At 42.2% G+C, this 16,745-nt stretch overlaps 1 protein-coding gene across 2 annotated transcripts in view; it reads right to left on the reverse strand.

Moving 5' to 3' along the window:
• LOC129654820 (cyclic AMP-dependent transcription factor ATF-7) overlaps positions 1-16,745 on the reverse strand; it is a 98,125-nt gene that overhangs the window by 13,289 nt on the left and 68,091 nt on the right. For both annotated transcript variants that reach the window (XM_055584518.1, XM_055584526.1), the window contains exons 4-9: positions 12,123-12,241; positions 7,816-7,953; positions 3,512-3,669; positions 2,382-2,481; positions 1,739-1,852; positions 1,008-1,160 (exon numbers count right to left, since the gene is read on the reverse strand). In XM_055584518.1, the coding sequence (XP_055440493.1) occupies positions 1,008-1,160; positions 1,739-1,852; positions 2,382-2,481; positions 3,512-3,669; positions 7,816-7,953; positions 12,123-12,241 (782 nt within the window). The remainder of the gene's footprint in view (positions 1-1,007; positions 1,161-1,738; positions 1,853-2,381; positions 2,482-3,511; positions 3,670-7,815; positions 7,954-12,122; positions 12,242-16,745) is intronic.

A 16,745-nucleotide genomic window follows, 5' to 3' on the forward strand; every position in this document is an offset into this window, starting at 1 on the left:
ACAGACCAAGAGAAACTTGGGAAGAATAGAAGGAAAGGAATTAGTGGTAACTAAAAACGAAGTCATGTCATTTCCTCAAGGGGAAGCAGCACAGTTTGGGCAAGGGGGCTGCTGCTTTACCATTTCTAGAAGGGACTGGCATCAGAAGGGGTTACAGGAAGGTGGGCAGGCTTAGCTTCTAACAAGAAAACTCAAATGAAAGCTTTTGTTGTTGGCCAAGCTTTAAGGCAGCATATGGTCATTAAATGTTAGGACATGTGGTGGTAACTGATGAAGTAGGTGGTGACATCAGGAAAAGGGGATGGGCCAAAGACGTAACTCTACAAACTGATATCAGGTTGTTGTCACCTAACCAGTACAGACAATACGAAACCAAGGCTTACTCGGTTTCCAAAGAAACTTAGTAAAACTGAGGCCTCCTTGAAAAAAAAGAATTGGGCTTCTAAAGATCTCTCTGGCTTTTTTAAGACTTTAATTTCTCCTGATAAAGAAAGATTAAATTGATAAGGAAAACGTGTTTTTCAGCATATGTATTTGTTTACTGAGCCATCTTAATGCTGTGACATCATATTTTATTAATATATTGTTAGTATCTGATTTTTTTATAAATATAATCAGTTAAGTTTTTTGGGGGTTGGTGGGGGTTAAAATAGGAGAGACTAGAGACTTTGTTGTATAAAGTAGCTTGAAATGAGGTTCAGTCACATTTTAGAGGACTCTACAGATAGAGCACTCACATGTAGAAATAACAAAAAAGCAGAAAACAAAAACTGAGACCTCTTCTGCGGCAGTTCTGCATTATCCAGTCTGCTTGCATTTTGTCTAACAAAAGGACGGATAAAGCAGAGTGCATTTTGCTGTCAAACTGTCAACAAGAAACAAAGTGCAAGTCGAAGCCCAGAAGGCTGAAATCCATTCCTCCTTCATTTTCCTGCTCCTTGAAAAAACAGATATGACCTAAAGAGTAACAGCGACAAGCTGGTTCCCCCATCAAGGGTCTAACTGACCTGTGGCTGGGCCGGGGATGGGGCGTCAGGGTGCTGGATGAGGATCTGGCTTTGCTCTGGACGGGCTGTCACCATGGTGCTGGCAGTCCCCACCACCATTCCACAACCACCATTGATTGAGGAGACTTGGTGGGTTAGGGTAGCTTTTAGTCTCTGTGGTAAAGGATAAGAAAAAATAGCTTGTCAAAGGTGAGATTTTATTAAGGGTGAGAAAAGTGGGCTTAGATTTTATTACTGGCCTTACAGACAAAATTCCCACAGTGATTTTCCCTTAACAAAGGGATTAAAAGAAAATGACATAGAGAGAAAGAGTGCCCATGACCCCTAAAATACCTACTCTGTTCCCTCACTATCATCCTGGGCACAGTTGGAAGGTGGGGGTTGTTGAACCGATAGAGTCCAGATGAAAGCTCTACCCTGGAACCTGGCCAGGGGCTGGTTACGCAGTTATTCACCTCTTGGCCAGCTCTCCTGCCCACTCATCCACCCTCCATCTGTCACCCTGGAACTGAAACAGCAAGAGTTCCATCCAAACAATCTGTGCTGCTTCTTTTCACTGCCATGGCCTGTGTACCAGGCTCTAAAGGTGGAAGAGAGGAGATAAGAGTCATGAATCAGGGTCTGTTCTTCTCCAGACCCGGCAACTGGGTAGGTCTTTTAGCTCTGCAAGCCCCAGAAGATACCACTTCTTTCAGAGGGGCCAGCACTGCTCCAGGTTGGGATGTGCTCACCATCTTGGCTTCTGATGGCATAGGGTGGCCAGAGGGAGAAATGGAACCACTGCTGTTAACTGGTGGGCCAGGGATACCAGGAATGTTGGGCACCATAGACACAGGTCTGGCCAGCTGGATCAAGAAAAGGAAGAAAAATCAGAAGGGGACATAATGCTATTAGTGGGGCAACAGCGTCCCCAAATGAAGTGCTTTTGAGGCTGGCACATTAGGGCCTGTTCTATGCACCCTGTCCATGGGGCATGCAGAAAGTCTGGGAAATACCTTCCCTCATGGAGCACCACAGGATAGGGGATCTAATCCTTCAGCGCTGTGACAGTTTCTATGGGAAAGGCTGAGGCTGTGTCTTGAGGAAAGCGGTGGGCAATTTGTGAGGTACTTAGTGCCAAGTGAAATAAGCCAATCAGCAGGCTGGCAAGATCAATTCCTAGACCAGGAGCCAACGGTCCAGATGAGCCTTTGTCTAGTGTTCCATAGTGCTGGATTGGCAGCAGTTAGTGAAAAGTATGGGCAGGCTGCCATGCTCAACTAATACAGACCAGAGCCCATGTTTCCCTGGGGCTCATGTGTGTTTATGAGCATTCAGGTGGAAGGGAGGGGTTCGTGTGTTGGTAGGGTTGGCTGCCCCAACTACAGAACTCACCGATATAACAGAAGGCATCTGTACTGGAGGCCCTGGCAGCACAGGCATGGTCTGTCCATTAGCAAGATGCATGACGAGAGGGAGGGAGCCGGTGGGAGACCTAGAGGAGATATAAAGTGAAATGCTCACAATGCAGACTCCTTTGCCAATGATCTTCTTCCTGTAATTATAGCAGATTTCCCCAGTCTTTTCTAGTTATGGTAACACTGTAAAATGTTGACACCCTCATGATGGCAGATAAAGCAGGGAATGCTACTTACCTTACCTTATAGATGGAGAGAAATGGCAAGACCTTTACACCTTGCAAATTAAGCAAACACTACTGAATTCAAGTGGGTGGGAAGCTAACTACTGAGTTTAGAACAAATAAATAAACATTCCTACACTGGCATGTATAAATTCTGTGCTACCTTAGATAAGGACTACTTCTATCAAAGTTGCCATTTTGCAAGGCTGTGTCATATGATAGCCAAATCTGAGTAAGTTACTCCTGTTCCTTTCCATGTTTTGTTCTACTCTAGCCATTCCTTTGTATTGTTCTTAATGGGTCTAGAGAACAATAAGCTTTCAGAGGCTGAAGCCTGACAACAGCCTCTTTAACCCATGGGTACCTGGAGACAGGATCTTAAGTCATCCCATTAGGAAATCTGCATGGGCCACGCTAGGAGTGAAGACAAATAGACAAAATTAGGGATAGCAAAGACCAAGAGCCTTAACTGGGACTGAGGGGAGCAACCCGACTTAAAAAAGATGACTTAATGGGTTTCAGCCCCTCATTCAGTAGTTCCTCCATAAACTTCTATAAAATTGAGGCCAAGAACTAAATATATACTTTCCTGTGTGACCTCAACCATTATAATGAACTTCCTAAAGTTCAAAGGATTCTTCTTTTAGGCTGAATAAGTATTAAACCTCCAAATTAAGGAAGTACACGCTCAAATAAATACTTGCTTGCCTACCAAAAAGGTAAAGAAGATTCTGTTTATGGGGTGAAAAAAATTCATTTTGAGACACAATCTCAGTAACTTGTTTTCCTTGAGAATTCAGAAACAGTCTCTATTTTATAAAATAATTTCATACAGAGCAAAGAGATTTAAGCTTTGCTGCTTCTCCCTGCTCTCTATACTTACCCCAGTTGCCTGTTGGATGGGGGAGCCTGTGTGATGACGGAGGTTGGGGAAGGAAGGGTTGGGTGAAGTGGATCATAGCCCAAATGGAGAGGCAGGGAGCCCGGGCGTACGATGGTAGGCGTGGGAGTAGAGATCACAACAGACTTTGGGGCAACATCCTGGGGAGAAGAACCAACAGATCACAAAATGCTTTAAGGGGTGCTTATAGGGAAATACAGAGCTGGTAAAATCTAGTATAAATTTATTAGAAAGAGCACTCAGGCTACTAAGGTAAATCGTGACCTGATTCCATGGTGATCATGGATCCACACCTCACTAACCCATTCAGAAGGAATGATGAGTTAAGACCTTTGGTTATCTCCCTTCCAGGGATAATGGCAATATGAGTGGGATGACAGTTTGGAAGACCACTTGAAATCTCTGTAGAAGCATTACAGTAGCATATAAATTCTAAGGAGTGATATAATTTTTGTTTGTTTTGGGGCCATGCTGTGCAGCATGTAGGATCTTAGTTCCCTGACCAGGGATTGAACCTGCATCCCCTTGTAGTGGAAGCATGGAGTCTTAACCACTGAACCAAAAGGGAAATCCCAGGAGCATTATAATTTTTCGTAATCTAGGTACTTTCATTCTAAACTTGATGCTCAAGTGTCCACTGATCTCTAATGGGAAAAGACAAGTATAAGACTGGTAATAAGGCAATCCAATATCTCCTACAGACCACTTAAAAAAAGGGCTATGGAAGTCTGAATAATGACCATATTGTGATAAAACAAACTGCTTCCCATTGTTAACCCATTAGGACCTTAGACTGCCAGTGCCCACAGTGGCCCTGAAAACTTCTCTAAGCAGCCTCTAGGACCTGGCTGCTGCTGGAAAGAGGAGGAGGGGAGGATAGCTGCAATGTTTATGGAGGGAATAGTTTTGAGATGTTAGCAAACTAGTTTTGGAGAGGTTAAGATGAGGTACAGATGCTCTATCCACAGTGGATACTAAATAATAACCACAGTAGAGGCTGGAAGGGGCCATAAGGAGACTCCTGAGGTTCTGATAATATTTTCAAAGTGTTGGTTATATACACTGTAAACTGTGAAAATTCAGTAAGCTGTATACTCACAATTTATGTGCTTTTTTGTATGTGTACTATATTTAAATAAATTTATAAAAAATAATATCTCACAAAGTGATTGCTTCAAAAAAGTAACACTAAGAATTCTGATAAATATTTCCTTCGAATCACTTAAAAATGTTCCTTTGGGAAGATTTTTTTTTCTAAATGGTTTAATGTTCAATTTATGAATTATGTGATTTTTCATTTTCACTTATTAATTGAAGTAGTACAACACATATGATCTAGTACAATATACATAAAGTATATAAATTTAAAGGATAAAACAAAAATACATATGTAAAATAAAAACAAAGCCCAGTTTTAGCACCCCAGAACATTCTCCTGTGTTCCTTCCTAATTCATACCTTCCCTCAAGAGGTAAAGGGTTTCCTCCAATTAAAAATAAATAAATTAAAAAAAAAAAAAAGAGGTAAAGAGTTGAAGATGAATTCTATCATCTTCAAATAGTTTTGCCTCTTCTTTACTTTTTTTTGGCTATACGGCATGTGGGATGTGAGCTCCCCAACCAGGGATCAAACCCGTGCCCGCTACATTGGGAGCTCAGAGTCTTAACCAATAGATTGCCAGTGAAGTCCCAGTTTTGCCTGTTCTTGAATCTGATGTAAATGGCTTCACATGGTACGTACTTTTGTGTCTGAAATTTGTTGTTGTTGTTGTTCAACATAATGTCCACATTGCTGTATATATCATTAGTCTATTCTTTTTTAATGCCATGTGGTATTCCATTTTAGAAATATACCACCATTTATTTATTCCCTTGTTGAAAGACATGTGGACTGCTTCCAGTTTTTTTACTATCATGAATATGAATTAAATTGAAGAAAGTGGGGAAAACCACTAAAGCATTCAGGTATGACCTAAATGAAATCCCTTATGATTATACAGTGGAAGTAAGAAATAGATTTAAGGGACTAGATCTGATAGACAGAGTGCCTGATGAACTATGGAGGTTCGTGACATTGTACAGGAAACAGGGTTCAAGACCATCCCCAAGAAAAAATAATGCAAAAAGCAAAAATGACTGTCTGAGGAGGCCTTACAAATAGCTGTGAAAAGAAGAGAAGCGAAAAGCAAAGGAGAAAAGGAAAGATATAAGCATCTGAATGCAGAGTTCCAAAGAATAGCAAGGAGAGATAAGAAAGCCTTCCTCAGCGATCAATGCAAAGAAATAGAGGAAAAGAACAGAATGGGAAAGACTAGAGATCTCTTCAAGAAAATCAGAGATACCAAGGGAACATTTCATCCAAAGATGGGCACAATAAGGGATAGAAATGGTAGGGACCTAACAGAAGCAGAAGATATTAAGAAGAGATGGCAAGAATACACAGAAGAACTGTACAAAATAGATCTTCACGACCCAGATAATCACGATGGTGTGATCACTCACCTAGAGCCAGACATCCTGGAATGTAAAGTCAAGTGGGTCTTAGGAAGCATCACTATGAACAAAGCTAGTGGAGATTATGGAATTCCAGTGGAGCTATTCCAAATCCTGTAAGATGATGCTGTGAAAGTGCTGCACTCAATATGCCAGCAAATTTGGAAAACTCAGCAGTGGCCACAGGACTGGAAAAGGGCAGTTTTCATTCCAATCCCAAAGAAAGGCAATGCCAAAGAATGCTCAAACTACCGCACAATTGCACTCATCTCACACGCTGGCAAAGTAATGCTCAATATTCTCCAAGCCAGGCTTCAGCAATACGTGAACCGTGAACTTCCTGATGTTCAAGCTGGTTTTAGAAAAGGCAGAGGGACCAGAGACCAAATTGCCAACATCTGTTGGATCATTGAAAAAGCAAGAGAGTTCCAGAAAAACATCTATTTCTGCTTTATTGACTATACCAAAGCCTTTGACTGTGTGGATCACAATAAACTGTGGAAAATTCTGAAAGAGATGGGAACACTCAAGAGATGCCTCTTGAGAAACCTATATGCTGGTCAGGAAGCAACAGTTAGAACTGGACATGGAACAACAGACTGGTTCCAAACAGGAAAAGGAGGACGTCAAGGCTGTATATCACCCTGCTTATTTAACTTATATGCAGAGTACATCATGAGAAATGCTGGGCTGGAAGAAGCACAAGCTGGAATCAAGACTGCGGGGAGAAATATCAATAACCTCAGATATGCAGATAATACCACCCTTACAGCAGAAAGTGAAGAAGAACTAAAGAGCCTCTTAATGAAAGTGAAAGAGGAGAGTGAAAAAGTTGGCTTAAAGCTCCACATTCAGAAAACTAAGATCATGGCATCTGGTCCATCACTTCCTGGCAAATAGATGGGGAAACAGTGGCTGACTTTATTTTTTGGGGCTCCAAAATCACTGCAGATGGTGATTGCAGCCATGAAATTAAAAGACACTTACTCCTTGGAAGGAAAGTTATGACCAACCTAGACAGCATATTAAAAAGCAGAGACAAAAAATAAATAAATAAAAAGCAGAGACATTATTTTGTCAACAAAGGTCCATCTAGTCAAAGCTATGGTTTTTCCAGTGGTTGTGTATGGATGTGAGAGTTGGACTATAAAGAAAGCTGAGCCCTGAAGAATTGATACTTTTGAACTGTGGTGTTGGAGAAGACTCTTGAGAGTCCCTAGGACTGCAAGGAGATCCAACCTGTCCATCCTAAAGGAGATCAGTCCTGGGTTTTTATTGGAAGGACTGATGTTGAAGCTGAAACTCCAATACTTTGGCCACCTGATGCAAAGAGCTGACTCCTTTGAAAAGACCCTGATGCTGGGGAAGATTGAGGGCAGGAGGAGAAGGGACGACAGAGGATGAGATAGTTGGATGGCATCACCAACTCAATGGACATGAGTTTAGGTGAATTCAAGGAGTTGATGATAGACAGGGAGGCCTGGCGTGCTGCGGTTCAGGGGTCGCAAAGAGTCGGACACGACTGAGTGACTGAACTGAACTGATGAATACAACTGCTATGAACATCCTTATATACTTCTTTTGGTAGACATATGCACTAATTTCTCTTCCATACAGACTTAGAAGTGGAGTTGCTGGGTCAGAGAATAGGTGTTTTTATATAAATCCTCTAAACAATTAACATTTATTTAAACATAATCAATCCTTCTGTATCACACTATGTTTATACAACTATCACATCAAAACATCATCTATCAATTAAAGTTTCAGATGACTCCTGGTAAACAGCTTTACCTTCTCCTTAAGCGGTGGGGAGCAGGGGCTAGAGGCAGGACTGTCAGGTGGGGATGAGTCTACCTCCACTGGCTCTTCTTCTTTGATTTTGATGTCTGGTGTAGAAGGCAGAGACATGTCAAGGGGCCCAGAAGCAGCCTGTTAAAAAAGAGAAATGAGCATAGTTCAATCCCATGATTCCCTTCAGGTTTGATCTATATCTTCCCAGTTAAAAGATGAGGGAATATACTTCTAAGAAGTTCAATCCTTGGTCAAAGCACCAAACTGAAAGTCAAAGAAATGTGGAACCCAGATTTTACACACAACTCTGGCCAAATCGTTTAACTTCTCAGGGCTTCTGTTTCCCAACTATAAAATGAGGTTATTTACACCTGCCTCACCATGGATGAACACTGATAAAGATTCTGAAAGGAGGGGAAAAAAACCTTTAAATGCCTATGAAGACTGTGAAAGGAGAAAATAAAAAAAAGATGTCATTTATCCATCAAATTCTATGATTATTTTTTAGGAAAGCACAACGATTCCTGAATCCAGCGCCTTCCTATCCTCAACCAGCTCCACTGGCTACTAGAGAGCTGTGAACACTTTTTCTGCCAATCAGAATGACTAGGTTACCCAATTATCAAAAGCAAACAAAATAAAATTGGCTATTAAACTACTGTCAATGAAAGAGGAAATATCTTTTCTGGGGAACTCTCCATGCTTGATGGTGTTCTCACCCCCAAATCTGATGCTAGGCGCTAGAAGTTAGGAAGATAGGGTTTTGGGGTAACAAAGAAAGGAAAGGTTGATCATTTGATCAGTCAAAGAAACTAGAACTTGGGACTAGGGGCAGGACTGGAGAAAACGAGAAGGGAAAGAGCACTCTTCTGGCAGTGGTGCAATCACCTCAGAGAACTGGGGAGCCGTAAGTGGCTTTGAAGAGAACAATAAACCGTCTAAGATGACCCTGATACTGCACAACAGGGAGGCTGGCGTTGCAGTTCAGTTTCATGACAAAGTGGATTCTTGGTTCTATTCTTCCCACATCCTAGGCTTCTTGGTGAAAGAGGAGCTTGTTTTTAATCTATCCCTTGCTATTTTAATCACTAGAAATCCTGGTATTTGAGTGAATTGAAGATAATCTGGTATCTACTACATTAGAGAAGGTGGTAATGGTTCTTTCTCTCCAATCTGATAAGGATGAGCAACAGCAAAGATGGTTTCCATTTCTGCCCTCATTTTTTTCTACACAGATGTCAGGTCCAAGTAGGCTAATTCTTGGATCCCTGAAGTCAGAGGGTGGTGGGAAGGAGGGGCCTCTTAAGTAAATACAACCACAAGTTTAAAATCTCCTAGAGGCATCTCCTAGAAAAGTTGTGGTTCAGAGAAGTTTTGGGCTCATAAAACACTCCTGGAGATAATTTTCCACTGAGCCTATGCTTCTCATCAAGAAGAGGTGAAGACCACTCCTGACCAAGCAGGGAGAAACACCAAGAGATGCCCAGTGAGTAAAGGCATGACTGTGTCAACTGAGCTAAAAGGGCAGTGGGAAAGACTTGGAGCCTTTAAGAGGAGGCTAATTTTCTTGAATTTCCCTATAATGAGTTTGGTTTAAAATCCTTCACAACCTGGTGGAAACAATTTGACTGATTTCTTTGTTTGGGGCGAGGAAGAAATGACAGGGGGGATGAAGTAGAGAAACTGTAAAATAAAATTATACCACATAGATTGTAAGCAAGTGACTGATAGACCACGGCAAGTTCTGCCATTTGAAAGGAGAACTACAAATATATGCCACTGAGTTTCCCCCAACTTTCTTTTAATACGTGGGAGATAACAGGAAATGAAGATGACAGAAAGCTATAGAACTTGGAAGGACCCCCAGTGATAGGAACACTTCATTCTTATAATTTAAGATGGATGGAAAAATTGTGCACAAACTCTTTTGATTTACCTGCTGATAGCTTATAGTGAATGGTGTTGGATTTGTGGCCTCGAGAGGAGAGAATTTTGATCTGGGGCCAGAGACAAGGCTTGATCACTCAGAGTTTTGGGTAGCAGAAGTTTTATTACAGTGTAAAGAGACAGCTTCAGACATAGACATCAGAAGTGGGCAATGAGTGCCCCAATCACTAGTTTGGGTGGGGCTTTATATACTTTTTCAGTTGGTACCAACAATAGATCAAAAGGGTATCTTAAGGTTGTAAAGGTCTTATCAGACCCACTCCCACAACATAATCTTAAAATAATAGGATTAGTCAGAAGGTTTCTGTTAATGAGAAGCATGTCTCCAAGAAAGATACATTGTTGCTGCTGCTGCTAAGCCGCTTCAGTGGAGTCCAACTCTGTGAGACCCCATAGACTGTGACCCCATAGACGGCAGCCCACCAGGCTCCCCTGTCCCTGGGATTCTCCAGGCAAGAACACTGGAGTGGGCTGCCCTTTCCTTCTCTGAGATATATTGTTGTTATATAATAATTATATACTATATACAGAGCTTAAGGAAAAACACACCATTGAGCAAGATGTGCTGTTCTGTTGTGTAATCCTTAGCTCTGGACTTAAAGTTGGTCTCAGTAGAAACAGATTGTTGCCATAACAACTCAGAGCTTTCCAAGGGCCCTGGTCTCCTTATCGACATACCTAAGAATAAGCTCTCTCACTGCTATCTCCCTCTTAGAGGGAAAGAGTCCTCCCTGGAAATTTTTTCTTAAGTCTTGGCTTTCCTGTATTCTGATAAGATTCCATGCCTCACTGCACCATCCAATTATGGGAGGTACATGTGTTAATGTGTATATGTTCTGAGATAGAGATACTGGAATTTTTTCTGAATTATTATGGAACAGATATCTGATTTTAAGTAGTGACTAATAACCCAGAATTATAATTCTAAAATAGAGTAAACTTTGACTTTTTCTTTTGCCCCCAAACCCCTTATTCCATGGGAACTATTTTTCTTTGACTCTGCTTCTTGAACTATTTCCTCTGATCTTCCAAACTAAAGGATTCTCTAGGGATCTTGAATATAAAGGTTAAAATCATGATCACAGCATCTCAGAATCTGAAGTGATTCCAATATTTTAATCCTCTCCACAATATCTATCCTAAGAGACCTCCATATAATTGGACATACCTTGTGATAGCTTCCTATCCTGGTCCTATTTCTACTTCTGGGCCACAGAGAGTAAGTTTAACCCCTCTCTTACACAAAAACTCTTCAACTATTTGAAGACTGCAATTTTGTTTCAATAAAATTTCTTTTCACACTTCCCTGGTGGTTCAGGGGTTAAGACTCCACATTCCCACTGCAGGGGGCATGGGTTTGATCCTTGGTTGGTGAACTAAGATCCCAAGGCCACTGCTGCTGCTGCTGCTACTAAGTCACTTCAGTCGTGTCCGACTCTGTGCAACCCCACAGACGGCAGCCCACCAGGCTCCCCCATCCCTGGGATTCTCCAGGCAAGAACACTGGAGTGGGTTGCCATTTCCTTCTCCAATGAATGAAAGTGGAAAGTGAAAGTGAAGTCACTTAGTCATGTCCGACTCTTAGCGACCCCATGGACTGCAGCCCACCAGGCTCCTCCGTCCATGGGATTTTCCAGCCGAGAGTACTGGATGGGTTGCCATTGCCTTCTCCCCGCAATGGCACTGGGTGTGGCCAAATCAAAATAAGAAAATAAAACAGGAGACAAGTATGATCCTTTCTATGCAATAAAATGTGTATGCAGGAAAAAAAAAAAAGCGGTTTCTTTAAATGTTCCCAAAGTGACCTAATTTCTGGTTCTTTCACCATCCTGGCTGATCTCCTTTGAAAGGCTTTTAAGAACATCCTTCCTTAAGCTTAATGTCTTCTTGACTATTACTACAGAGTTATTCGGAGGTAGGAGTTACATACACTGAAACAAAGAAGAGTCAAAATTCAGTAAATGTCTACTGACTGGCTGACTGAATAAAACAATCCAGGTGAGAAGTCTGATTAGCGCAGAAAAGAGTGGGATTTGGCAAAAAACCAAAAACCCATTATATAACAAAATTTGAGTAACATATCCAGAACAAAAATAGTTTAAAAAATAGATTACTGAACAATGTCCACTAGAAGGGCAAGAAAACTGGTTTTTGATGAAGACCCAACACTTGTGCTTATCCATCACCTGGACCCCCTAAAGACCTGAATGGCTGACAAGGATAAGTGAGTATTATCTGGTTCTATAGAACCAAGCCCATAATTTGTTGCTTTAACCAATTATGCAAATTATCCCAGGGCACAGTGCAAGTTGCCTAGATCTGAACACCAGCAATTTTTTAGCAAAAGTCCCGCCTCTTGCCTTTTTTTCATCTTCATCTGCAGCTTTTTTGAATTCATGTTCAAAGGAGTTAGCTAGTTCATTGAAGAGTCCCACCTCTTCACAGTTCTTCAGGAATCGAGTTGGAGTAGGAGTTTGATCTGTAGACATGAAAAGAAAAGGAACCTTTATTTTAGTTTTGATCCGAAATTAAAACTAGAGAGCACATCAAGAACACATTTTTATTCTTCTGTTTGGAAAGAACCTCTGTGTTTAGGCAGGTTCACTTTTATGGAGCCCTGGTCAGTAAAGACTGGTGCTGGGCCACCAGAGGGCGTCTGCGCCGTGTCGCCTCAAGGCCAGCAGGGGGACGACAGAACGGTGTTCCGTTGTGTGACCATCCATATGTAACCGCCTTTCAGAGGCTGGTTTCAGCCCCCTCACCCCCAAAACAAAACAAAAACTGCCCGCCCAGGTGGAGTCTGTGAAACTTTTAGGTGGGAAAATCAAGTACAGTTAAGTGACATTTTTTCTTTACACTTATTCTCTGCTAGGTCTGAAGTGAGTAGGTGTAAGCAGATGGACACTAAAATCTGATGAGGAGAAGAGACTGAGGATCAGATGGCTGAGTCTACTTGCTAAAGCTACCAAGTAAGAAATGGTGCCTTGTTTTTCAGCTGTCACTAAGGTAAGAGTCTGTTACCTTCTTGAAGGCATTCCAGGCACATCTAGGGGCTGGGGAACAAGATAGCAAGATCGTGAGCTAGAAAAGGAAACTGCAAACAATAGACCTCACTGCACGGAGACCTGGGACCAAGAGCAAATTCCGGAAACCAGGATATTTGGATTTAGATTTGCCAGCCAAAATATCCTCTCAGAGGCTGCACAAATCTTTCCTCAGCACGCTGCCTCTGCCCTTGGGAAGAAGGAGGCTCTGGGTAACCCACGGGAACTTTTCAAGCGACTTGAATTTGAGATTTGAGCTTCTCTCTCCCCATCCTGTTTTTCTAGTTTTCCCATGCTAAGTTGCTTCGGTCGTGTCTGACTCTTTGTGATCCTATGGACTGTATCCGCCAGGCTCCTCTGTCTATGGGATTCTCAAGGCAAGAATACTGAAGTGGGTTGCCATGCCTTCTCTGGGGAATCTTCCTGACCCAGGAATTGAACCCGTATCTCTTATATCCCCTGCAATGACAGGTGGGTTCTTTACCACTAGTGCCACCTGGGAAGCCCCTTTTCTCTCTTAGGTCAGTTGAATCTTGTTCTCTGGTCCTAACTCAATTATGACGGTTTTCCTTGCACTGCTAATCACCTTGGGGATTCATTTCATATTCCAAACTGCTAAACCGAATGATAGGGGTAGAATGATGTTTAAACAATATTTTAAGGAGTGAGACCTGGGGCTAAAATCACTCCTCCTAGCATGATCAATAGAGAATAGTCCAGTGGGATTTTCCATGGAAACAACGTAACTTTTTTTTTTTTTTTTAATTTAAACAAAACCTCTTCTGAATCAGAGTGTTTGGAAAACTTACCACTAACCTCCCAAAATAGTTTTAAAAGGTTCTCTGGCAGCTTTGGTTGGCCAACGATAAAGCCACTTTCCCTCCATCCCCGGGTGAGTGGAGGTAATATTCCCTTATGCTTAGAGAGTACTTCAGTAAGGGCACATAAAAAAATCACAACTCAAGTGGAACAGGACGGGGCAGCTAAGGGCATGGTTACAGCAGAAGAGGGCCTTTTGGATCTCTGATCTGAGGCTCATATAAACTTTTTCCATTCTTGAACAAACAGCCAGAAAATGTATATAAGAAAACCCTTAGCTTGCTCTGATGATTCCAGAGAAATCAACAGGTGTTTATTGAATGCTTTCTGTGTTTTGCTGCTATATGTATAAACTGTGTGTACGTTGGGGGGAGGGGGAGAGGGAGAGATAGAAGTATAGGAGTTTGGGCCAAAAAGAAGATATGGTTCTTGCCACAGAGAACTAAGAGGATATTTTTTAGTTGAAGAAATAAAATTAATTTATATAGAGAATATCACAGTATACAAAAGATATGTGCCATGTATGGCAGAGAATAAAACTGTTACAGAAATAAAGACAAATTAATGGCAGAACAATTAGGAAAGATTTCAAGAAGTGGGACTTGAGCTGGGCCTTAAAGAATGGCTTCAGAGGGTAGATAAGAGAGAAGATTAGTAGGCTAAGAGGAGTCAGGCAGGTGAAGGCACAGAGAGAAGCAGGTATGGCACCAATACATAGATGAGGAGAAAAAGGTATGTGCAGGTCAAAAGACAGTCATGTTAGGGATATAAGTTGCATTTAAGATGGGTAAATACCACAGGGCAATGTTATAGAAAGCTTGAAAACCCAAATAAAAATAGCCTTAAAAGATAATGACAGATTTTGAGCAGAGGACAAGAATTTCAAGAAGTCTGGCTTTTCAACAGAATGCAAGATGGATGAGAATGAGAGACCAGTCAAGAAGGCCAGCTAGGAGACTATGGAGGGATTCAAGCACACTGATGGTGGATGGCAGGAAGCATAGAAAGGAATACAACAGTCAGAATTGAAAGAATAAAACAATACAAGATTGTGAGAATATTGATATCACTGAATATCAAAGAGGAGGAGCTGGTTTTGGGGACAAGGAATTCCTTAATTGACAGTCACTGACATTAATATCTGAAAACAGAAAGATAGCCAAGTAAGTGTTCAGTAGGGGCTGAAATACATGTGAGGTACCAGGTCTTAATTTGGAGATATGAGAATCACCAGACTAGACAGGAGAGCTGAAATGGGCAGTGGGATGAATGCCCTGAAACAGAAGGCAAAGAATAACAGAAAAACATTTTATCTCTTTGGGACTGTCCTGTGTCATTTTCTCTCCCCACTCATGGAGGGTGGCATAGGCATTTCCACGCATTTGGAATAACTTCTCCAACTTGATAACTCTGCCCCAAATTTGGTGTGTGTGTTCAGTCATTAAGTTGTGTCCAACTCTTTGCAACCCCATGGACTGTAGCATGCTGGGCTTCCTTGTCCTTCACTATCTCTTGGAGTTTGTCAAACTCATGTCCATTGAGTCGGTGATGCCATCCAACCATCTCATCCTCTGTCGCCCCCTTCTCTTCCTGCCCTTAATCTTTCCCAGCATCAGGGTCTTATTTTCCAATGAGTCGGTTCTTTGCACCAGGTAGCCAAAGTTTTGGACCTTCAGCTTCACCATCAGCCCTTCCAATGAATATTCAGGGTTGATGTCTTTGAGGACTGACTGGTTTGATCTCCTTGCTGTCCAAGGGACTTTCAAGAGCCCCAAATTTACCTCTTTCATAAACTTCTTCGATCAATTTCACTTAATAATAATTCTCTGAGTACTGATGCTGTTTGTATTATTCACTTATACTTGACTTAAAATACTAAAATTTTTTCCACATATACATGCCCCAACAATAAACTTAAGTATGTGTTGCCTGCATACATGTTTATGCCCTCTCCACTCGTCCAAGGACCTTCCCCAGGCTTTTTTAAGGATTACTAATGACAATGTCCCCAACTTTAGTCTTTTTTCAGGAATTACAATCCACAAGCTCCCAGCAAAGTGCCTGGTACACACAGTAGATATTCAACAAATAATAAGGTACAGGAGATCTGTAGGGCAAGCCCCTTCCTTCATGTACAGAACTATGGGAGGAGGTTCTCTCTTTTCTCCTCTGTGTCTCAAACAGCACTTTGGCTAGTAGTACTTAGAGAGATTGGGCTTTCCAGGTGCTGCTGCTGCTAAGTCACTTCAGTCGTGTCCAACTCTGTGCAACCCCATAGACGGCAGCCCACCAGGCTCCCCCGTCCCTGGGATTCTCCAGGCAAGAACACTGGAGTGGGTTGCCATTTCCTTCTCCAATGCATGAAAGTGAAAAGTGAAAGTGAAGTCGCTCAGTCGTGTCCGACTCTTAGCGACCCCATGGACTGCAGCCTACCAGGCTCCTCCGTCCATGGGATTTTCCAGGCAAGAGTACTGGAGTGGGGTGCCAATGTAGGAGATGTGGGTTTGATCCCCAGGTTGGGAAGATCCCCTGGAGGTGGAAATGGCAACCCACTCCAGTATTCTTGCCTGGAAAATTCCATGGACAGAGGAGTCTGGCGGGCTGCAGTCCATGTGGTTGCAAAGAGTCAGACATGACTGAACACACGCACACTTAGAGAAATTGTGCCTTACCTGTATTATTAACTGATACTATACAATAATCATCATTAAATTCTCCACTGGTTAAACATGGAGGTAAGCTTGCTAAACTCAGGCTAAATCAGAACCCCTTGTGGTAGCAAAAGAAAGAGCCCACTTTGTCTGCCTGTCTAGCTGAAAACAGCATGAGAGAACTGCTGCAGTGTTTGAGAGGAGTTGCTGAGAATGCTCCCTTGAGAATGGCACAGGCAAGCAAAACAGTATCTAGAGCAACCGGTGAGAGGTTCCAGTTGCCCAACTGCCCTAGAAAAGCCCACTGTTTGCCCTCAGTCATGTCCACGGTCATAAGGGAAATTGAATCTACGAACCGACAACCTGCCTGCTTGGGGGGAAACTGACACCCAGTGGAAGAGAAGCAGCCAGGCCAGGCCAACTTCCTTGCACTCTTTTGTTCACCCCTTTGCTGTGGGTAGGGAAAAAT

The sequence above is a fragment of the Bubalus kerabau genome, chromosome 1 (genome assembly GCF_029407905.1).
Source record: "Bubalus kerabau isolate K-KA32 ecotype Philippines breed swamp buffalo chromosome 1, PCC_UOA_SB_1v2, whole genome shotgun sequence".
Lineage (NCBI taxonomy): Eukaryota > Metazoa > Chordata > Mammalia > Artiodactyla > Bovidae > Bubalus > Bubalus kerabau.